The following is a 24,497-nucleotide window of genomic DNA, read 5'->3' as shown; positions in this document are numbered from 1 at the left end:
CTTTTGCATAGCAGAAGGTTTTAATTCTAATAAGGTCCAATTTGTTAATTTTTTCTTCCATGAATTGTGTATTTGATGTTGTATGTAAAAAGTTATGACCAAATGCAAGGTCACCTAGATTTTCTCCTATGTTATTATCTTCTAGAAGTTTTACAGTTTTGCATTTTACATTTATGTCTATGATCTATATGGAGTTAATTTTTGTTTAAGGTGTAAGATTTGTGTCTAGATTAATTTTTTTGCATGTGGATGTCCAGTTGTTCCAGCACAATTTGTTGAAAACACTATCCTTTTTACATTGAATTGCCTTTGTTCCTTTTTCAATGATTGGTTGACTCTATTTGTGTGGGTATATTTTTGGGCTTTCTATTCTGTTTCATTTATCTATTTGTCTTTTCTTTTGCCAATACCACATTGTCTTGATTACTATAGCGTTATGGTTAAGTCTTTACATTGAGTCTTGTCAGTCCTGTGACTTTGTTCTTCTTCAATATTGGGTTGATTATTCTGGGCCTTTTGCCTTTCGATATAAGCTTTAGAATCAGTTTGTTCTTATCCACAAGATAATTTACTGGGATTTTGATTGGAAATGCATTGAATGTATAGATCAAGTTGGGAAGAACTGACATCTTAATAATATTGAGTCTTCCTATCCATGAACATGGAATACCTCTATATTTATTTAGATCTTTCTTTCAGCAGAATTTTCTAGTTTTCCTCATATAGATTTTTTTTTTGGTGCTAGTGTTTATGGTGTTGTGTTTCTAATTTTGAATCCATTTGTTCATTGTTAATATATAGGAAAGCAATTGACTTTTATATGTAGGTCTATCTTTTAAATGTCTTCTTTGCCCCTTTCTCTCTTTGCTTCTTTCTGTTTCTTGAAAGAGAGGATGGAACTCAGGATTTGGGAAAAGATATTAAATTAAACATTTCTAAATTAGTAGACTTCAATTTTGAAGAGCAGTTTTAAGTTCATAGAAAATTGAGCATACAGTATAGAGAAGTCCTATAAGCCTCTCAAGCCCCTCACAGTTTCTGCTCACATCTTGCATTAGTGTGATACATTTGTTATGACTTTAATTTTTAAAATTTAATACAGAAAGTAGGTATTTGTGCTTTTAGGCAAAAAGAAATAATTCCTGCCCTCATGGAATCTACAGACCTCACTGGGAAGGCTGAACAAAATGCCTCCATATGAGCAACTAATACAAAATAGTTTACAGTTTTTTTTTTTTTTTTTTTTGCGGTACGCGGGCCTCCCACTGTTGTGGCCTCTCCCGTTGCGGAGCACAGGCTCCGGACGCGCAGGCTCAGCGGCTATGGCTCACGGGCCCAGCCGCTCCGCGGCACGTGGGATCTTCCCAGACCGGGGCATGAACCCATGTTCCCTGCATCAGCAGGCGGACTCTCAACCACTGCACCACCAGGGAAGCCCACAGTTGGGTTTTAATATGTGTCCTTCCTTAAGTGAAAGGGAGAAATTAGGAGTAGTAGTTTGGAGTAGATAGGGAGCCAGCTCTCCACGGAAGAGGTGAGATGTAGGAAGGCTCTGGAAGAGTAGCAGGATTTGGAAAGATAGAGATTGACTGGATGCAAAGTGTAAGCATAAGAAATGTCATGCACAAGGATGCAGAGGGCAGTCTGGAAGGGGTGGGCTTTATCACGCTTGGCAGAGGTGGGAAATGACCTTGAAGAATGTCAGTGTGTATGGACACCAAGGGGGGAAAGTGGTGGTGGTGGTGGTGGTGGTGGAATGAACTGGGAGATTGGAATTGACATATATACACTAATATGTATAAAATAGATAACTAATAAGAACCTGCTGTATAAAAAATAAATAAAATAAAATTCAAAAATTCAAAAAATAAAAAGAATGTCAGTGTGAGCAATCAGAAGCTGATAAAATGCTTAGAGCTGAGCTTCTAAGCAGATCTTTGGGGTCTGGTTCTTGTAGGATCATTGGGTTTTGGTTTCACATATACCTCAAGGCAGATATTCTGAACCCTTTGCTTCTTTGAATCAGAGTTACAGGCTCATGCCAGGGAGTGTTTCTAAGGAGAAGCACTGCCCTTCTGGGGAAAAGCTACCAAATGGGTCTGTACCTTTTTCATTTGCTACAAGAGTAGAATTTCATGTACACATATCAGGAAAAAGTAACTTGCTTGGGAGGTCCAAAATAGTAACACAGACCCCAAGGGAAGTTGCCCTGAGTTTCCCAGTCCCCTCACTGCCTGGCTGCATTGAACTCACTCTCTTTGAAGGGCTCTGTCATTTCTGGCGGGCAGGAGAACCCTGTGGAGTCTCCGAGGAGGGGGGAAAGCGAGGAGGGAAATGTATGAATCCCATAGCTTTAATCTCCTCTTACTACTAAGGGAAGAGCAAAGAGGGCATTAAATGCCCTATTTTTTTTTTCTTGGTCTGAATTAACTTATCTCAAGATGCCTCTCTAGAGTTATACATAATTGTTTATTTAGGTCACCAATAATGATCCTGCAGGGATTCAAAAAAGTTTTTATAGCGCAAGTACACATTCACATTAGAATTTTAATTACTGCCTTCTCCATATAGCCTTCCTTCATAATATCTCTCTGCATCCAACCCCTTTTTCCCCCCCATTCCTGCTGCCACCAGGAGTGACGTGGCTGAATTCAGGCCACTTACCTAACTATAATGATAGCCACATACTTGATCTCCTTGGCTACAAAGTCCCGCTCAAAGTGGCTTGGTTTCAAAATATGGAATCCACTCTTTTCCTTCATAATGTCTCATTCATTCTTTCTGTGAAGCATCTCTTCCTTTGGATTCTCACCTTATCCCAGGACCCTGCACCTTACCTCTAACTCTCCCATATATTCTGCATTAAATCTAGCCTCTTTAGCCTGGATCTCAAAGTGTTTGCTCTAAAAACTTACAAGGCATCCCATGCACTGCTCCTGTCTTTGGTCCACTGCAGCTCATGGGTATCCCTCTGCCTGGCATTTCTTTCTTCCCTCTTCCTCTAAAGGACGAATTGAGTTCTACCTCCTCTATGTAGGGTTGCCATTTTAAGCAAATAAAATACCTAGATAGACAGTTAAAGTTGAATGTCAGATAAATAACAAATAACTTTTAAAAGTACAGTACATACTTATACTTAAAAAATTACTTGTTGTTTATCTGACATTCAAATTGAATTGGGCAATCTATATTTTTTCTGTTGAGTCTATCACTATGGAACTTTTTCTTAATGATCCAATTATCTCTTATTCCATTGTTTTTAGTTCCACAAACATCTAATTCAGTCTTTCATTATATGCTATCTTGTATTATTGATTGTATATACAGAATTAACACTTATTGATCAACTATTCAATAGTAGGCACTGTGCTTAGTTCTCTTTATACAATAGCTTATTGAATTCTTAGAAGAAATATGTGGTACGGTAGTACTACGCTGATACCCATTTTATAAATGAGGAATCCGAGTCTTTGAGAAGTTATTTTATTTGTTAAGGTCCCAAAGGTAATTAAACTTGAACTTTCATCTGTCTGTAGGGTGACCAACTTATTCCGGTAACCCTGGCACTGTTTTTGTTTTAAAACTGAAAGTGCCGTAACCTGGGAACACTCTCGGTTCCAGGCAAACCCTATAAGTCTGACTTCAAAGCCCGGGATTCTATCCTGCTTCCCATTTTTTGGAGAATTTTAATTTTTTTCCTCTCAGTTAGGCTATAAGCTCCCTGAGGACAGGGCAGTATCTAATGGCATTTATGATACTTAGAATTATTTAGTACATGCTTGACAAAGGAGGACCAGGAGCTCCCCTCACAGGTCACACCTCTTTTCTTGGGCCTCTTTGGATGGCAGGAGCTGAGGACCGTGTGGACCAGTGTGCTAGGAGGTGCCCGATCTCAGCTGCATCAGAGATCTGAGCGTGGCCAGTAGTCTTTGCAACAGAGACACACAGTGTCCATGATGTCTCTGGCCATTGCTTGCAAAGATGCTAGGCTATTGTTACTAGCAACGATTCCTCTAAATTGGTGAAATGCAGCTCCTTAGCAGGCGTGTGCTGCCTCACTTGACAAGCTGAACCTTGAGAGACTCCCTGCGTTGAATTCTGAGTTAGGGCATGGGTGAAGCTGGAGAAACATCAGCACATTGTTGGATGGACAGCAGCCAAGAAAGCTGAGTGGCTGGGTTTTTTTTTTGCTGGCACTGTGCTTTTGTGCAATGGGCACATATCCAAAAAATTAATATATTCTTACATTACTACGTAATAGCTAAGTGGTTGCCGCGTTACTGTTATGCGGCAAAGTGGTTGATGAAGTGTGATGTGAAACGCAGAAAGAGTAGGTTTCCAACCCCTAAGGGCATCTGTAAAACTTGCCTCAGCTCCATTCTGAATGCAGGTCATTATTGAGCACATATTAAATATAAAACCTAAGCTGTCTGTGGAGAAATCATTTATAAAAATCATTTGCTATTTTAAAAAAATCTACAGAAATTGAATTGATAAAGGCTAAGACTCAAGGTAACTATTCTTAGGTGCTTAATTTCACTTTAAAATGCTCGAATTTTAAAATATGCGTTTGTTTCAGGCTTTCCTTAAGAGAGTATATCAGATATGGGACATAAAGGTTAGGCGGGGTTTCCGTTTTGAAGAGTGCTGACAGATTCCTTCTTTTTCCCTCGTTAGAAACTCAGGTGGCTTTTCCTCAGAAGTGCATTAGGGTTGTGATTACCTTGATGATGATAAAGATATTGCCTGATATATTTTGCTGGGCCTTGAAAAGATAGACTATAACTTCTTCTTGGGTTGAACCCCGTGTGAATCTAAGAAAGCAATTCACACTTATTTTTACTTTAACTGTTCCCTGCTGTTGCAAATATGGTTAGGTATGGAATGTCAGAACCGATCTTATTATCAATGCTGTTTTTGTCACAAAGGAGACTTTCTCATGACTCAGTACCAGCTAATTGGTCTGTCAATGGCTTTCTTTGTTAGGTGAGTCATTTGATCCATTGTTGACAAGGTGCAAGCTGCTCTCTACCCACTCTCAGGATGTTCCAGTGGGTCTGACATTCTCTCAACCCCTAATCAAGATGTTATTATAGCAGCTGATGATTTCCAGTGAACAGAGATGAAGCTGTATTGGTTTTGTAAACAGCTGCTGGAAAGACAACTTGATGTAGCTTTAGTGATGTATGAATGCCTCCCACTTTAGAGTGTGTGCATGCATGTGATACAAAGACAACTTCTGTGATTTCTAAATTCCTTGGACATAATAATCTACCTTTACTGAGACTGAAATCTTAAAGGACCAGGCCCATTCAATCAACAAATATTTATTAAATTTTTACTATGGGCCCGATACTAGATATGTTCTAGTTACTGAGGATATGGCAGTGACAGAAATAGACGAAAACTTCTGTCCTCCTGGAGCTTCTTCTTTTAAAAGGTTATGGGTAAGGGTTCTATTTTGAACATGTTATATTTGAGATGCCTATTAACAGATGTCTATTAATCTAGAGTGTACTCTAGATTAGATGTTGAGTAGACAAATGAATATATGTCTGAAGTTCAGGGCTGGAGACAGACATTTTGGAATCATGAAAATAGAGATGGTATTTAAAGCCAGGGACTGGAAGAGATCACCTAGTAAATGAGAAACTGGCTTCCTGGAAGCTCCTATAGGACGCTTGTAATGGTTCCTTTGAGGCATATCTATGAAGGCGATTGCTGAGTTATAAAAAATGCTGATAATTTTTTTTGTTTGTTTTACTAAATGTTACCAAATTGCTCTACAGAATGTATTTAGCAGTTTAAATTCTCATCAGCAGTGCATGAGGATTCCCATTTCCCCAAATCTTTGCCAGTACTGGGGATTATCTTTCTGACTTTTGCCAGGTTGATGGGTAAATAGTGGTGCATTGGAGTTGACTCATGAGAGCTGACTGAGCACATTTCTTCCCAATTTCTTGTTCAGTGACTTCACACTGGTAGCTTGAAATCAGCAGGGGTGAGAGTATCTGTACCATGGAAACTGACAAACACTACAAATTAGGACTCTCCCTCAACTCCCAGCTGTTTTTAAGATATATACCAGCAAACCAGTGGCTATCAGCAGTACCACACTGTCTGTCTTTCCTTTCTCTCATTACTAGTGAGTTTGAGCATCTCTTCTGTGTGCTTGCTATCCTGGCTTTCCCTTCTGTGAATCACCTATTCCTATCCTTTTCTCACTTTTATATTGGATTCTCTGACTTCTTTTTGTTGATATGCAAAAGTTACTTACATATTTTAGATATGAATCCCTAGCTGCTTTTGAATATCTATCTTCTCCCAATTTGTCAGCTGCCTGTTAATTTTTTCCATGGTATTTTTCATTGAAGAGAAACCTTCACTGTGATATAGTCAAATCACCTAGTCTTTTGTTTTAAGGTTTGCACTTTTGCCGTCTTGTTTTATGAAGTAAATCCCTACCCCTGATTCATACAGATTTTCTCCTACATTGTACCTACTTTTCAAATGTAGATCTTTAATCAATCTGGAGTTCACTTTGAATATGGTAGACATGGGGCATCCAACTCTATTTTTTCTTCTTAAACTAATCTAGTTTCCCCCAAACCATCTTCTAAATAATTTATATTTTTCTCACTGATTTGCAGCCCCACATTTACATATATTGAGGTCCCAGGGGTCTGCTTCTGAGGGTTCTATTCTGTGTGGCTGTTCCATTTGTTTCTGTACTAGTAGCATACTATTTTTATCACTATGTAGTAATGATGTAATATCTGGCAGGGTAGGTTTCCTCTCTCTGTTCTTGTTTTTCAAAATTGATTTAACTATTTAAAATTTTATTTTTCCTTATCTATTTTGTAACTTTATGGAAGTTCCTTAAAATTTGAGTTCCTGATGGAATTTTGGTTGGTATAACGTTGAATTTAGAGATTAAATGGATATTTTTACACTGTAAAGTCATCCTATCCATAGTATATCTTCTTTTTTTTAATCTTCTTTTATGTCCTTAAATAGAACTTTAATTTTCTCCATAAAGTTCTTGCAAGTTGCTAGGTTAATTCTTGAATATTGTGCTTTAGAGTTTTATTGATATTGTGAATGGTCTCTTACAATCTATTATATTTCCTGGGTGCTTACTGATGAAGTAGAGGAAACGACTGATTTTTAGAAATTGATCTTGTATTTGGCAACCTTGTTGTACTCACGTATAATGTCTAATAGTTGATTCTGTTGGGTTTTTTATGGTGATGATTTTATCATCTGCAAACATGATAGGAAGATTTTAGGGGTTCTACCCAGGGCTCTGATAGTCTATATTTAACTACCTCTGCTAGTTGGTCTCCAATCTGGCACCCCAATTCTAACAGCTGGATGTCTCCTGTACACTCACATTCTGGAAACAAGCCCTTGTCTTCCTCCCCCGTGAATCATATCCTGCCCAATACCTCAGTCCATGTACCAGCAGTGACACTGTCTTCTTTTGATTTTCTTCCCCAACCATTTTCTCATGGACTGTGGTCCTGTTAGCCCCTGACAGACCTTCCTGATGCTGACATTCTGATTGGCTATCTGAATTTCTCAATGATCCCTGCTGCTCAACGCAGCATTTCTGTGTCCTGAATGCCCCAAAGTACACCCTGTGCAGATAATACAAAATTGTGGATCAACACAGGCCTTCATGATAGACAGACTAGGGTTTGAATCCTATTTCTGTCCCAGGGTACAGTGAGCAAGTTCCACAGCCTCCTGGAGTCTGATTCTTCATTGGTAAAGTGAAGGCAAGTAAGATCCCATAGGTAGGAATCAAACTGTGGTCAGTCAGTAATGTCCCCTTCTCCACATGGATGCTGACCACTGAGGCTGGTCACCTCCTGGGACTGTGGTTTATTGCTACATTGTCCAGGAACCTTGTTGTGCCTTCAGATATAACTGAATCTCAGCAGCTGCAGCTGGACCATTTCCCCATGTGCCTTCCCATCCCAGTGGACGTTTCATGTTCCCAGTTCTGGCCCCATATCATTACCCAGTCCAACTCCTGGTCTGAGGATTGTATAACCCATGGGGTGTTCCAAGAAGCATGACTCCAATCAGTGCTTGCATTCTTGATGATGGTCTAGGGAGTAACTTCAGTTTTTTCAGTAAATGTAAGCAAGTGAGTGGGAGATTCTCTCTCTAATGGCTTGGTATCCTGGGAATTTGCCAAGGCACTGTATAGTGTTTGGGTGTAGCAGAAAAAGCTAGTGGCCTGGCTGGTTCTCATACAGACTTTCATTATAGTGAAAAGCAACTCAGCCAGCCACAGCCTGTCAACCACTAACAGTGGTTTCTCAGAGGGATAATTTAAATCAGCAATAAAGTGAACTGTATATGTGGAAAGTTTGCCAACAGCACCTTCTGTTACACATAGACCTTTATGAATTTCTGTGGCTTACTGACAATAGGGCTTATTTACAGTTGCTTCAAGCCAACCAAGGGCAGATTATTTTCCTTCTTTTAACCAGTCAAAGAGGTGGGTGGGGTCAGACGAGAACTGGGTGTGATGAGAGCAGAGAGAGGGAGGCGGAACCCCCCGAAGGGAGGAGGAAGCATCTGTGTCACATCATCATCCCTGAGAGTGCATAAGGTGCTGAACCTGCAGGGACAGAGAAACTGGCAGCTGACCAGGGACTGTGGGATGGTCATGGTGTTTAAACGTTGCGTAAGCGCTATGAATTTTAGTTGACAGTATGTTCCACCCGATTCCACAATGGGATGTGACTGTCGCAAATGAGTATTTCGATACTGTGAGCTATGCTAATAGAAGCATAGGGCCAAGAAACAGGTGGCAGTCTCTCTCCTCTCTGCATTCAACAGGACACCCCATTCGCTCCTGAGCGTCACATTTAAGAGAGCTCTAGACAAGCTGGGATGCACCATAAAGAGACCCTTAAAATGCTGGTGAGTGGAATCTTAAGCATGTCTCATAAGGAGCAGCCTAAAGGACTGAGAATGCTTTCCCTGGATTCCTTGGAGTTGGACATGATCTGGAGTCTTCAGGGTAGAAATAGAACCCAATAAGGAAGAGATGCAGGGAACTGTATTTTAGCTTCTAAGGGAGGAAGAACTTTTCAACAAGGCTGGTCAAAGATAAAATGGCTGCTTTCAAAGGAAGTGAATTCCTGGTTACTGGAGGTGCTCAACTATGGCAACTTGGTGGGAGGATATCGTAAGGAGGACTCAAGCAAGTGGAGGGGGGTCTTTTCCAGGGTCTGGAATCAATTATTCTAACAGGAAAAGATGCTCTTGAGTGCCCGAGCACTTACCTCTGCTCTTGAAGAGTCGTGGTTGACATTAATTTGTCCAACATTTGCTCTTGCCAGGCACTGCATTTGGTGAACGTGGAAGTACAGTGTAGTAGTTGGTATATCAGAGCCAGAATAAAAAGGCCTCAGAGAAAGTTGTTACAGGGGAACACTACTGGCTCCCTGTTACAAACTTCAGTCCTGGGGAAACAATGGACTCATTAAGTCCCTTCATTAAGTGTCAAGTAACACCTTTCCTTCCACAGACCAGGATGTCAGCATTCATCACCACTTTCTGATTCTTGGGGGATGGAGAAGGGGGGAAGGAGAGAAGGGGGCGAGAAGGGAGCAAAGCATCAGGGGAAATAAACTTCTGGGACGACTACTCATGCATCCTCTTCTGCCTCTACACTGACACCCTTGGGTGTAATCATTCAACTTGGCTATAGCCTTGACTAGGCTTTTTACAGCAAGACCTGCAAACAGGTAATTGACTGATGGCCCTATTCTGGGCCATGCATGGGGCTAGATACTGGGGAGCCTAAAAAGGGTAAGACGTGGTGCCAGCCCCTAAGAAGGTGTTGGAGTGCTTCCAGCCCAGGGATGTGAGACTGGGAGGCCAGTCAGACTGGTCTAGCTAAGGGCTTTGACGGAGGAGCGTCTGTTCAGCGTGCCATGGGCTGTTTCCCCAAGCATGGCCTAAGGCCAGGCGGGGTTCCGCCGAGAGCCTGCCTCGGCTGCGGTGGAAATACCACAGTGGCGCCCGATCCTCGCAGGGTTGACGCCCGAAGCCCACCAGACCTTTCTAACCTCGAGCCTCAACCGTCGCTCTGCGGAGGGGCTCCGGGGTCGAAGGCAGGAGGCGGCGAGCTCAGGCGCGCGCTCCCCGCCTGTCTCCCCTCCCCGGCGCGTGCGCGGGCCTGGGCCGAAGCCTGCGCGCCGCCGGGACGCCTGCACTGCGCGCGCGCGCGCCGACCCCGCGTGGGGCCAGGCTTCGGCGCGCGCGGCGCGGAGGCGGCAGGCGGGAGGGGCCGGGCGAGGTCGCGGAGCTGCGCTGCGCAGCGTGGCGCGGCGGGAGGCCTCGCGGCCGGCTACCGGAGAGCGGTGCGGGGAGGAGAAGCGCGCCTCTTAGCCTTCTCTCCGCGCCCCTGCGTTCCCCGTCGGCCGCCCGGAGAGGACAGGAGGAGGCAGGTGGGGCGGGAGGGCGCGGGGGCTCCGTGCCGGGCGGGCGGGGGTGCGGGTGCTCGAGGGCCGGTTGACGGTTCGGGGAGGGCAGCGCGGAGGCGCTGGGAGCCCCGCGGTCGCCTGCAGTGGGCGCCGGAGTCTCCGGCTTCTGGAGGCCTCCCTGGGGCGAGGGCGGGGTTGGAACGGCCCACAGGCGGGGAGCCGGGTTTCTGGTTTCTGTTCCTCCCCGCCGGTTTAACTTCAGGATGAGATGCTGCCAGGTGTGTGGGACGGGCTGGACCCCACGGCGGAACTGAGTTCCGGCCCCCGCTCCGCAGCTCCAGCTTTGACCGCCCCGACGCCCTTGGGAGAGCGTCTCGCGCGCAGCGATGGGCAGCGTGCTGTACCCAGCCCTTCGTGGTTTTCCTGAAAGGGGCCTCTTCACATCTCTCATTACTCCCCTTGCTTATTAAGCTGTTTGAGAAACCTTTTGCCGGTGAGAATTCAAAGCTAAGACAAATGACTCTGCTTCCAGTCGTTTGCTACCCCGAGATTCCTTAATTCTAAATCATGGGAAGGGAAGTTAGGGAAAACACTTGCGCTGAGACTGCTAAACAGAGACTCCTCATCCTTGTGGGTTAAATTGGTGGGTTTATAATGTCAGCTTTCTTTTGAATTAGATGTCAGGTTGTTCATTAATCTAGAGACTATGTAGGCAATTTGAATTTAAACTCTGAGGCAATGTTTTGATATGTATCAGAGGAGGATATTCTCATGGGATGATAACTTGCTGTATGTTCCCAGCTAGACTGTGCTTCACATTGTAGCAACGTCATAGTATAAATTGGTGCCCTTTAAATATTTCGATGAAGAAACACCCTCCTTTGAAACATCCGCCAAATACTTTAATTGTACTTCACTTTCACATTGACATTTGTCATTTATATTATCTTCTGCACGAATTAAAGTCATCTAAATGGCAGAAGATCACGTGGTGCGGGACATGAAGCAACTGTGCAGAGAAAGAAGATAATTGAAATTGGCAGAAGTCTAGCTTTCTGCATTTTTATGAGGCAAAGCCATCCTGGTTTCCATCCTATTTTGCTAATTTAAATATGCATTTTGAAATACTCTCGTTTGATATGGACTACCTGGGCTGTAAGATTGAATCTTGAAATAGAATGAATTTGTTTATTTGTTTTATAGAAGATTTGGCACATGGTATAGTATTTTGCAGGATTTATTTTGGACGTTTCAGATTTACCAGAAACAGCCCCTATCAGCAAGGCTTTTAGAAAAATATTTATATGATGTCTTTTATGGCTTATAACAACTCCAATTTTGAAACATACTAGTGATCTTCATGTTACAGAATCAACTTAACACTTTATCCCAGTGTAAATCTGCGAACATCTGGTTACTTTTAGGCTTACTGTTCTCTTGTTAATTATGTATAATTAAGTATGCCACCATAGGCTTGCTTAGGTTGTTAGCCTTTGTTCCTTGTTGTTTCAGGCATTTGTATATTGTTTTCTTGTCTAGAGTTTGATTCAGTAGAACTTCCTGAGATGAGGGGAGTGTTCTTTCTTCAGTGTTCAGTATGGTAGCCACGAGACACATGTGGCTTTTGAGCATTTATGTTTTTAGCACTTATGTTAATGTTAGCGCATTGACCAGGTATCTCTGAAAAAAATACAAAATATTAGAGCCATGTTACAAGTTGCATTTACTCAGAGCTGATTCGGGGTGATGAGATTCATATGTAAATCAAACTTTGGGGAAGTTGATTCTTGTTATTGCATCTGTTATGTACACAGTTAATTGGGGCCAACTTTTAATCTTGGATATCTTTACATAATCCATTCTCACCAAGTAACCATAGTAGGATTTGAAATGAAAGTATATACTCAATCCAGCTAGGCACATCTCTAGGTTTAACCAAGATTCCCAGATCCTTAGACCCAGAAATCGCTTTTAGGAAAGGATTCTAAACTAAAACTCTACAGAAGTTTGTGGAGGTGTATAGCTTTCTTAAGTGGGACAAAAGGTAGAATGTTGGGCTTTTCGTGTGAAAGAAAGGGAATGGGACCAGGGGAAAATGCAATGCAGACACAAAACATGAAGAATATTCACTGCATTGTTCAGGTAATATAGTAGCTTCTATGGGTTTGAAATATCTAATATGTAAAGTGAAGTTGATTACATCTTGTTGAATGAATCATCTTTCCACGTCAAATCTAGGATTTGAATATTTATTAACTGTGTATAAAACACTAATCTAGCTCCTGGGGCAAGTGATAGTCGTGTAAGATACAGTTCCTGTCTTTAAGGATCTCAAGTCTACAAAAAAATGAAAGGTACACTCTGAAGATCACTTTAAAAAATAGTTTTGAATGGGAAACCCCACTCTTTGAAAGGGAGGTTTTGAAAGGTGGCTTCCTCTTAACCAGCTCAGAAAGAAAACCACTTAGTCATTTTGCTGGAGCATTAAAAACATGGCTGAGTCCCAAAGTGTGATTGTAGTCAGATTAACCTTCCTAAGACAGCTTGAATCAGGACAGTCTCCTTTTAAAAAATCAACCGTTTCCAGTGCTCATGGAATTAAGTGGTTTGGTGTTTGATCAGGTATAGAAAGCACTACTGAGGAGAGTCCTAAAAAACCACAACAGCCTTTCTTCTTACTAGATGTGCCTGAGTTCCAGCCTGCTATTCCTTTAATGGGCTCCCCTTTTAAATTTATGCCCCTATTTCTGCCTACTCATCTTTCAGGACTCATCTCAGTGATGCTTTTTTCACTGCACCATTTCTGATTCTCAGGAACTCCCATAACAAATGTTCCTTGTACTTAGGTTATGGAACATATTTCACTCAGTTTTATCGTCTATAGTTATTAGTACTATTTTATTCACCCTAGTAGACTGTAAGCTACCTAACAAGCATGGACCATCTGTTACTCATTTTTGTATTCTCTGAAACATCTAGAATAGTGTAGTGCCTTGTACATATGAATATTTATTAAATTTTAATTCTGGTCCTTGACTTTAAAGGATGCTTCATACCCGGCATAGACTATTTTGCTCAAATTTACTGCCAGGTAGGTAATTTGTAGAAGCCAACAAGTAGAAATCCTGACTGACTTTGAATACTGAGAAGCTATAGTATTGAAGGAGGGCTGTCTTTGTGGTAGGCGCTACTTTTTGAAATTGTTAGTATTTGAGGAAGTTCACCATGCTGTATGGCAACAACTTTTCCTATTTATGTGGCCAGGGTAATGTCAAAATGATTCAAAGTATTGGGTGGCGAGTAATTTTAGCATCCAAGAAACCTTGAATACCTTTAACATAGTAACACTGTATTAAGTTATTTGATATATAATATCCATGTCCATGTAAACATGTACCTTATGAGAAAAAAGAAATTGCCTTACTCTTTACCAGTTTCTGCTGGTATTCAGAAAACATATGAATCTAATTGGAAACAAACCTCTTAGCTCAGAAAGGTGACTGTTTCTTTGGAGCAGGGTGGTGATGGTAGGTAAGCATGATAGGTAAAGGTGATAGACATAGAGTTGGTTTACCAAGTATAATAGAGCACACATTGAATAATATCTAGCATGGCATTATCTGCTAGAGTAAGCTATCTGTTAACCATCTTTACTTATTCTATTCTTTCTACTGAAATAATCTAAAATCACCTTTATTTAGTTTTGTAATATAGTTTTCTGCTTATATTTTGAACAGATATAGAGGTTCGTAATATTTCAGACTGCAAAGATTTGGTGCAAAAGAAACTGGAAGGTTTTTAAGCTTCAGAGTTCAGTTTTACTAACATTTTCTCTGCATTCTGTGTCATCTCTGATATGTGTGCTGGGGTGCAGCAGCTGTCTAATTTAGACATATTTATTCTGAGTGCTCATGTTTCCTGGAAAAGAGAGGTAGTATAAGTGATGTGGTTTAAAAGGCATGGCCTTCCATCTTCTGCTGGGACGAACTAGACAGATCCTCTGTGTTGTTAAGTGAAACCATGTCGGTAAGCTCCTAGATTTAAATTTGTACAAGTGATATGGTCAATTTTCAGTAAAGGTTTCTGGGATGTTGGAAAATAATGAGCACATTTTAAACTAGATTTTTTTCATGTGATGAGCACGTGGCATGAGCTACTGGATGACAGATGATAGAACCTGTGTCAGATCCTATGAGAAGTTAGAGATGCACCTACAAGGGATAACATCTCGTTTGTTACTGCGAGTAAAGAGAACATCACCCATTTAGGGTAGCTCAGTGTTTAAAAAATGTTTTCACCTATTATTAGGAAATATATAGTAGTAGTTTTTAATTACTCCCGATCTTTGCCTAAAAAGATTACATATGCTGTTGACCCTGAGAGACAGTGTTAAGCAATGTATATTCTTTAACAACAGTTCGCTAAAAGGAAATATTTTTCCCTTTTTCTCTAAAATAGATTTTTGAAGGTTGAAGTTAAAAATGTCAATAGATTAGATATTTTTTAAAAATAGGCTTTTTGTGACTGAAGGCAGTTATTCTAAGTTGCATACAAATATAATAGATATGCTTTTCCCCCCCTTTCATTAAAGGTGGCTTTCTAGAAGATGACCATAGAGGACCTTCCGGATTTTCCATTAGAAGGAAGTTCGTTGATTGGAAGATACCCATTTTTATTTCAAGGTTCTGATACACCAGTTATCTTTTCCATTTCTGCAGCACCAATGCCTTCAGACTGTGGTACGTTAAGTTGCTGTGTTTATTTTCTGTGAACTGGTGACTTGACTTCTGTCTTACACCCTTTTATTATTTTATTTTATTTTGTGGTACGCGGGCCTCTCACTGTTGTGGCCTCTCCCGTTGCGGAGCACAGGCTCCGGACGCGCAGGCCCAGCGGCCATGGCTCACGGGCCCAGCCGCTCCGTGGCATGTGGGATCTTCCCAGACCGGGGCATGAACCCGTGTCCCCTGCATCGGCAGGCGGACTCTCAACCACTGCACCACCAGGGAAGCCCTGTCTTACACCCTTATTGTACTCCTAATTTTTCCTGAAACCATTTGTTGTGGTTTTCATAAAATTGCTAAATTTTCCTTTTTCAAAAATAACAATTGCTTATTGCTTTTTCTGCCTCTTAAGCTAAACGCTTTATTTCTGCTGTCATCATTTTTATTATGTAAAAACGTTCATTTTAAGCACCATGGTGGATTCAGAGGATTTTATTTTTAGAATGCAGCGGTGCTTAGACATCTAGCATTCTTCTGCTATTGATGTATTTATTTTGGTTAAATATATTGACTTGCTTAAAAAGCCATGTACTGAAAAAGAAAGAAAAGACATAAAAGCACAGTGCACTAGCCATCTTTAAGGGCCCTGTTGTCTCTGCAATACTGGGATTCCAATTAACAAACCAAATAATCACTGCTGAAATGATCCAAACTTGGGTGACAATGTAACAACAAGTGATGTGTTTTAATACACAAGCAAGCCTAATTTGGATCCTGTTTCAGTTGTCTCCCATTGTAATTATCAGTGTATACACAAAGTATAGTAAAACAAAACAATAAAAGCCCTGTACTTAGAGAGGGTGAGACCTTTCCCTGGAACATGGCGTGAGATTGATTCATATTTAAATTGGTTCATTTAAATGTTCTTTGTAAAATGTAAATTTAGGAGTATTCTAGTTTTTTATCTATTTAGACTTATTTCCCCAGGACCCTATTTTATCAGGTAGTTGATAAAGGAATAAAAGAAAACCAGGAGATAAGCTTGATGGATGTGTTACATTTCTAATTTAGTTAGAGTTTTTCAAGTAAAATATTGGGCCACCATTTCAAATTGTCTTTGGAGGTAGAGATAATGCAATTTTTAAATATTAGTGAATATAAAATGATTGGATTGTGAATTTGTCTTTTTAGTCATATCCATTCTAATAACTACTCATCTCCAGGTATGCTATTTTATGTGTTCATATTCTATAGCAGCTTGCCTTGCAGTCATCAAAGGTGTTACGTAAAACCTGTGCCTACTAGATCTTGGGAGTTATTTGCAGTGTTTACAAAAATTGACTGGATATGGATTTTCAGATACAACAAAATCAGTTATGCGGGAACAACCTTGAAAAGCACTTTGTACCTTGCTAATGGCACTTCCCTCATTCTGTCTTGAGTCATAACTGTCCTATTTCCTTTCCCAGACTATAGCTCTTTGGATGGAGTAGAATCATGTTTTGTTTTTGTTTATCTCATTGGGCTAATGTAGTCATTTGTTGATGTTAGCTGTTCAGTGTTTGTTGAATAAATACATTGGATGAAAGGTGATAATGGATATTATTCTCTTTGTATAAGTGAAATTAAAAATTGCCTGTATTCTTAGAACGATAGATTCTTAGAATCTGAATGGACCTATAGTTCAGCTTTCCCTACTCATTTCCCAGTATAGAAATTATGTTTTCAGGTTCTCTGATAGATAACCATTCAGCTGCTTGGATATTGTCAATAGTGGGAAACTAATGAAATAGTCCATTTCATTGTTAAAGTTTTAGTTGTGATAAAATTGTTTTTGTATATGGACTCAAAGTATGTCTCCTTGAAACTTTGGCTAACTGGTTTGATATGTAGAACAAACACTTCTTTATATGATGACCTTCAAATATTTGAAGATAATTTGGACATTTTAAATTAAGTCTGTACTTCTTTAGACTACACATTTCTGGTTCCTTCACCAGTCTCTCATTGTCAGGATTTCTAGACCTTTTTCACTCTAGTTGTTTTCTTCTTAGTATGCTGTAGTCAGGCAGTGTCTCCTTAAAATGTGGCATCCAGGGTTGTATTTATTGAGTAAGTATTTGTTGAGGGCCTGTTATATGCCAGGTACTGTCCTAGATGCTGGGGATAGCACGGTGACCAAGACCGACATTCTAGGAGGGAAAACAGACAATAAACAAACAAATGAAGAAACCAATCATAAATATTATAGATTATAATGAATTCTGTGGAGAAAAGCAACAGGGTGCTGCGGCAGAGGATAATGGAGCAGAGAGGCTGTTTTAGATGGGCTGGTCATCTGGAGAATCAGAAGCAGCTGGTTGAGAGAAGAGCCTGGAGAGAAGTGTTCCAGGCAGAAGGATAGGAAATCAAAGGCACAGTCAGGGAAAAAACTTTGGTGTGTCCTAAGAAATAGTGGAAGGCCTTTGAGGCTGAGAAGCAAAGTGGTTGAAGGGCAGAATGGCAGGAGATGAAGTTGGAGAGGAAAAGGCAGGGGCCAGACCAGGCAGGATCGTTTGGTAGGGAATTTGTATTTTATCCTAAATGTAATGGGAGCCGTTGAATGTGAGACTGAGACTGAGATTAAAATCAAGAAACAAAGAAAAAGAAACCAACCCACACAAACCAGAGCTTAGACATTCAGCTCAGTGTTGACCCTCAAGGTGGTTACCCTGCAAGACTACAAAGATTTTTGGACTCAATTTTGCTTTGAATGCCTTCAGAGTCAGTTTACATGTATTAAAAGTCCCCAAGTGTATTGTTATTATTTTTACATAAACAGTGAAGTTATCTCTTAAAGAGATTTAAGCAATAATAATAACAAAAAAATCTTATTTACCCACATAGTTACCATTTCTAGTGTTATTCATTCCTTTGTGCAGACCAGATTTTCATCTGATGCCACATTCCTTCTGCCTGAAGGGCTTCCTTTAATGTTTCTTGCAGTGCATATCTGCTGGTGAGGAATCCTTTCAGCTTTTATATGTCTGAAAACATCTTTATGTCATCGTCTCTTTTGAAAAATATATTTGTTAGGTATAGAATTCTAGGTTGATAGCTTTTTCTTTCAGTGCTTAAAGATGTTGCTTCACTGTGTTCCCACTTGTCTTGATGGGAAATCTGCTGTCATTTGTGTTTCTCTGTATGTAATGATCTTTTTTTCCTGACTGCTTTTAAGATTTTCTGTTTATCATAGGTTTTGAGTAATTTTACTGTGATGTGCCCTGGTGTAATTTTCTTTATGTTCTTATGCTTGGGGACTGTTAAGCTTCTTGGGTCTGTAGGTTTCAATTTTCATCAAGTTTGGATAATCATTATTTCTTCAAATACTTTTTCTGCCCCTCCTCCTTTTCAGACACTCCAGTTACACAAATATTAGACCACTTGAAGTTTTCCCACAGCTCACTGATGCCTTTTTTTCATATTTCAAGAACTCTTTTTCTCTTTGTATTTCATTTTGGGTAGTTTCTATTGCTCTGTCTTCAGGTTCATTAATCATTTCTTCTGCAGTGTCTAATCAGCTGATGATCTCATCCAGTGTAGTTTTCATCTCAGATGTAGTTTTCATCACTAAAGTTTGATTTGGGTCTGTTTAACCTTTTGAACATTTGGAATACAGTTACAATGGCTGTTTTAATGTCCTTTTCTGTTAATTATAATATTTGTGTCAACTCTAGATCTGTTTTGATTGACTATTCCCCTGATTATGGGTCACGTTTTTCCCTTTGCAGGCCTGGTAGTCTTTGATTGGATGCCAGACATTGTGAATTTTACCTGCTGGGTGCTGGATATTTTTCTGTTTCTGTAAATATTCCTGAGCTTTGTTCTGGGATGCAGTTAAATTACTTGGAAAGTGTTTGACCTTTTCAGATCTTGCCTTTATGATTTGTTAGGTGGTTCTGGAGCAGTGCTAATCTGGGGCTAATTACTCCTCACTACTGAGTACTCTACCCAAAGCCTGATGAATTTTTTTCTCACTCTTTTTAGCGGGAACAAGCACAGTTCTAGGCTCTGTATGATCACTGGGCACTAATCCCTCTAATTCTTTTGGATGGTTCTTTCCCTTACCTCAGGTTTTTCCTCATAAGCATATATTAAATACTCAAGGGGGACTCTCTTCAGATCTTTGGGGTTCTCTTGCTTTGCATCTCTCTCCTGTCTGATACACTGCCCTGTGAACTCTAGCTGCCTTATTTCCTTGAGCTCTCAGCTTTGTCTCCGCAACTCAAGGAGTCTGCTGGGCTTTTTCTTGGTTTCCCTCTCTCTCTGCTGAAATCTGGAAAGTCTCAGGGCAGAGACATGGAGGCAGTTGTGAGACTCCCTTGTTTGTATCCTGTCTCTTAGGGATTGTGTCTTTCATTAACTGATGTCCAGTGTCTTGGAAACCTCATTTCATCTCTTTCCTTTGTTGTTGTCGTTTTTTGGTTGTTTCAGAAATAAGAACACATATGGTCCCTGTTACTCCATCTTGACTTGGTGGGGTATCCTTCCCATCTACCCTTCACCTCCTTTCTTTTGATTAAAACTTTTTTTTTTTTTTTTTTTCTGTGTGGAAGCTTAAAATTTGGGTGTAGTTAGATTCGTTAATATGTAGTATAGCATAGAGTTTAAGATTATAGGTGAGTTTGGATTATAGGCCAATCCTGACTCAACAGGATTGAGGATCCTGACTCAACAGGTTCACACACTTCACAGTTGTGTGATCTTGGGCAAATGGCTTACTTTCTCTATTCCTTTGTTTTTTCTTTGATAAAATGAGAACAATAATAGTACCTACATCCAAAAAAAAAAAGTACCTACCTCATATGGCTGTCATGAAGATTAAATTAGGTAATATATGTAAAGTGCATAGAACAGTTCCTGGCACCTATTAGACACTTTATAACATATTATCATTAGTATTTAAATGAGCTGTCTGCTGTTTGTCATTATCTCAGCATATAATTACAGAAGCATTATTATATGCTTTAGTATTTATTAGGCTAGTGTCCCCTACCCCCTACTCTGATCATTATTCTTCTTAGTTAAAATGTTCTTGCTCATTTCTCTTACATTTACTGTCTAGATATTTGCTTCTCATCACGTGGTACTTAGTCTAGTGGCATTGGCATCACTGGGAGCTTGTTAGAATGCAGTCCCTGCCCCCACCTGAGACTTACTGGATTGGAATCTACATCGTAACAAGATCCCTAGGTGATTCCTATCTACGTTAATGTTTGAGAAGCTCTGGCACAGATGAGCAGTAGAATAATTTTGTCTGTCTCCTCCCACAAATAAATCTTGGTGAAATTTTGATTGATTAAAATTGAAATTATTTAAAATAATTGTTGTTGGGAAACTTGACAGCCTTAAATATTTTACCTTCCAGTCCAGGAACATGATGTGTCTCTCCATTTAAGTCACCCACCACTTCAGTTTTCTTTAAATAAGCCTTACACATTTATTGGCACTTTTATTGTTATTATGTTCTTTTTCCATTGTGTTTCATTTTTTAAAAATGGGAAGTCATTTAAAAATGCAGAAAATATAGTGATAGCAAACATGTGTCACACATATCCACCATCAGAAAGAATAATTATTAGCATAGTATCTTATTTCCTTTAGCTCCTGTTTTTCAGTTACAAGAATTAAAACCTTAAAGTTGAAATTCGCTCCATTTTCCTTTCCGGCTCCATTTTCCTTGCTCCCCAGAGGCAACCACCATCTTATATTTAGTGTGAAGATTGCAGACCATTTAATTATACATTTACTACATATATGAGCACCCATAAACAGTATATAGGATTGCTTTGTGTATTTGTAATTTTATGGAAACGATAGATGTTGTATATTATTCTTCAACTTATTTTATTGATCAGTATGTTTTTTTGAGACCTATCCTTATCAATTCATAATGTAGATATCGAATTCATTTATTTCGTTGTAAGAAAGCATCGAATCCATCCTATGGATATACCACTTTCTATACATCCTCTATGGAGAGATGTTTCAGTTTCCCAGTTATTTTGCTATTATAACCAATGCTAGAATAAGCATTCCTGTACATGTCTCCTGTAGACACATGCAGAAGAGTCTGTTTAGGTATATATTTAGGAATTTCTCTACTAGAAATGCCCAATGCCTAGAAATGTCTCTGATCCATAAATATTTATTGAATGGCTGAATCAATTAGACCAAAAAAAAATTCCAGTAAACTGCTATTTATAGGAAACACACGCACATCTTTGAGAAATTGGTATCTGTGTTGCATACTGATTCTCTTCTGACTCTTCTGTTTGTAGAGGACCATTTTGTTCTCTGAGATTTTGAATAGTACATGCTCTTAGTTTTAGTCTTTCTGATTCTCTTCTGATGGACTGCTCTACTTTTTTTTTTTTTTTTGCGGTACGCGGGCCTCTCACTTTTGTGGCCTCTCCCGTTGCGCAGCACAGGCTCCGGATGCGCCGGCTCAGCGGCCATGGCTCACGGGCCCAGCCGCTCCGCGGCATGTGGGATCTTCCCGGACTGGGGCACGAACCTGCGTCCCCTGCATCGGCAGGCGGACTCTCAACCACTGCGCCACCAGGGAAGCCCGGACTGCTCTACTTTTATACACGTCCTTGGTTTTGTGCTTCTCCTTTCATCGTTCAGTTACCCTGATTCTAAAAGTAAGAGCTGTGTGTACATAGTATAATTTTGGAAAATCAATAAAGACACAAAGAAGAAAATAAAAAAGCCACACAAATCCTGCTACTCACATATGCTGTTAAAATCTGAGCTCAATAGTGAATTCTCTTGGGGAGACAGCATAATAGAGGACAGAAGATAGACTTTGGAGACAGACCTGATTTTCTACCCCAAATCTGCCACTTACTAGCTGTGTGAGTTTGAGCAGGTGTTATTTAGTCTGAGCTTTGGTTTCCTTATCTGCAAAATGAGAATAATAATACCTGTCAGGTAAGGTGTCTGGGAAGATTTGTAAGGTGTTTGGTAAATTGTAAGCACTCAGCAAATACTGCTTCTCTAATGCTTCTCTTCTTTAGATGCTTCTGGTTTTTTAGATTCCCTACCTTCTTATAGATTGTTCAAGATAGTAGAATCTGATTTTCTTCTATTCTCTTTTATTCTCTAGCCATAGGATGATCTGTTCTCTCTGAATCTTAAGGAAGTTTTAAAAGATTTAAAAATCATGTTCAATTGTGTCTAGTATTCCATGTCTTTACTGATACATACTCCAAAATAACCCAATCACTCTGTCCCAAGGCTTCAAAGTAATGCCTGTTTATTATAGAAAATAAGGAAAACAGAGAAGTAAAAAGAATACTTAAAATTACACATTGTTCTAGTACACTGTTGAGATTTTGGCGTATTTCTTTCTATTATGTATGTTGTAATCATGATGTGGATCTACTGTTCATGACATGTTTATGTTTTGAGAGGTGAAAATACCTATAAAATTTGACAGATTTTCTGTGCTTTAGAAGTTCTTGGAAACTTCAGCGTTTAAGATCAGTACGCTCAGATTTTTGTTTCATTTGTGATAAGATGTAGTGTGATGAATGTGACTGCATTCTCATAGCAGTTCAGAAATGCCTCATAATTTTTGGTGGTCCTGACTTTGGTTTTGAGAATTGCTTAAGGTAAATCTACTTTTTCTGCACCTAAAAATATTTTGTGTCATTTGAGTCCTGGTCTTGTTTATTATTTTCAATGTATTTATTTTGAAATTTTAACAAATTTAACTTACACCTTTTAAATTTCAAACAGAGTTTTCTTTCTTTGATCCTAATGATACATCATGCCAGGAAATTCTCTTCGATCCCAAAACTTCTGTATCGGAATTATTTGCCATTTTAAGACAGTGGGTTCCTCAAGTCCAGCAAAATATTGACGTTATTGGAAATGAGGTAAGGAATTCTAACGTTGTTAAGTCTTGTATTGTTAGGATTGTTAATTGTATAGATTTTTTTCCCCCATCTGAATGGAAAGGTGGTGATAAAGGGGAAACCTTTTAAAGATGCTGATGCTTGTTCTTCATAGGTTTTCATGGAGCAGTGAGTTAGTACGTTCTTTCCATTATTCCCTCATGCTCCTCACTCCCTTGCATCTGGAGTTCTGACATCTGACTCTTGGTGGGAGCAGAGGGAGCCTTCTTCCTTTGTACAAGTTGATTTTGTAAATTTAAAAATATACTTTCATGAGGTGATTTGATTACTGTCACATTTATCTATACTTTGGGGTGGCTTGGTAAAGATCTAGGCTTAAATATAATTTTAAAAAATATTTGATTTTTTGAAAGAGGGATAAAAGAATAGTGCTGGGTTCCTTGACCAGCATGCTGTCTCGTTGTAAGAAGAGGGAGCTTATACTTTTTTAAAATACCATTACTCCCATTAGAAAGGAAATTTGCTTGTCCTTTGAGAAGTTAAGGAACATATTGGGGTGCCAAATTACTTTGGAATACTCTTTAAGAATTTCCTTCCGTCTGGTGACAAGTTCAGTTTTCATTTTTGTTGTAGGGTACAGACTTAAAATTTATCCTTAAGAGAAGCCAGTTCTGTCTACTCATTTTACTGAGAACTAATTTAATAAGATAGACTAACTTGGTTTCCCAGCATTGGTTTGAAATCAGTAGACGTTATGTTGTAATAATATCTTCCTTGGTTTCCTCAGATTCTTAAGAGAGGTTGCAACGTGAATGACAGAGATGGATTGACAGATATGACTCTTTTACATTATACTTGCAAATCTGGAGCTCATGGTATTGGTAAGTGTGTGGTGAATCTGTTAATGGCTTAAGACATCTGTATTTGTACTTGTATAACTGTGTTTATGCCAACCAGAGTCCCTGGGAGGGCACCTGGCTGGTGATAATAATATTCCCTGAATAGGCGAGGATTCAGTTAGGTCTTCCACACACCTTGTTGCCTTTCCTCCCTTTTCTCAAGGGAGTCTTTATAATCTCCTGGTACCTCCCAACTTTTCTGGAACAGGCTTCATACCAGCCTGTTTGCTAGGTGAGAGTAACTGGTAACACCTGGAGTTTATGGCAAGGTTTGACAATCCATGCTCTGTTTTCCAGGCAGTCCCAATCCTACAGACCTGGTCTTTAGGTCTGTCTAAGGTCTGTTCCTACATACATAACATATGTGCATAGTTTCCAAAATTGATATTCGCCTGTTCTTTACTAATTTTTACACCTGCCTCTTACTTAATTATATACTGTGAACATCTCTCCCTGTTTCAATAGTCTGATACAGTGCTTCTTAAACTTGATAGTGAAGGACTTTTTTTTTTTTCTCTA

General features: G+C 39.8%; 1 protein-coding gene across 3 annotated transcripts in view; it reads left to right on the top strand.

Moving 5' to 3' along the window:
- Positions 1–10,192: 10,192 nt before the first annotated feature.
- CLIP4 (CAP-Gly domain containing linker protein family member 4) overlaps positions 10,193–24,497 on the top strand; it is a 67,291-nt gene continuing 52,986 nt past the window's right edge. Inside the window, exons 1-5 of one of the 3 annotated variants that reach the window (XM_079940725.1) lie at positions 10,193–10,475; positions 10,714–10,944; positions 15,043–15,190; positions 22,961–23,100; positions 23,867–23,960. In XM_079940725.1, the coding sequence (XP_079796851.1) occupies positions 15,058–15,190; positions 22,961–23,100; positions 23,867–23,960 (367 nt within the window). In that variant the 5' untranslated portion in view covers positions 10,193–10,475; positions 10,714–10,944; positions 15,043–15,057. The remainder of the gene's footprint in view (positions 10,476–10,713; positions 10,945–15,042; positions 15,191–22,960; positions 23,101–23,866; positions 23,961–24,497) is intronic. The other 2 variants (XM_079940726.1, XM_079940724.1) reach the window with 2 other exon arrangements.

The sequence above is a fragment of the Stenella coeruleoalba genome, assembly GCF_951394435.1.
Source record: "Stenella coeruleoalba genome assembly, chromosome: 13".
Taxonomy (NCBI): Eukaryota; Metazoa; Chordata; class Mammalia; order Artiodactyla; family Delphinidae; genus Stenella; species Stenella coeruleoalba.
Note: the sequence above shows the minus strand (reverse complement) of the source record. Positions and strands in the feature narration are given on the sequence as shown.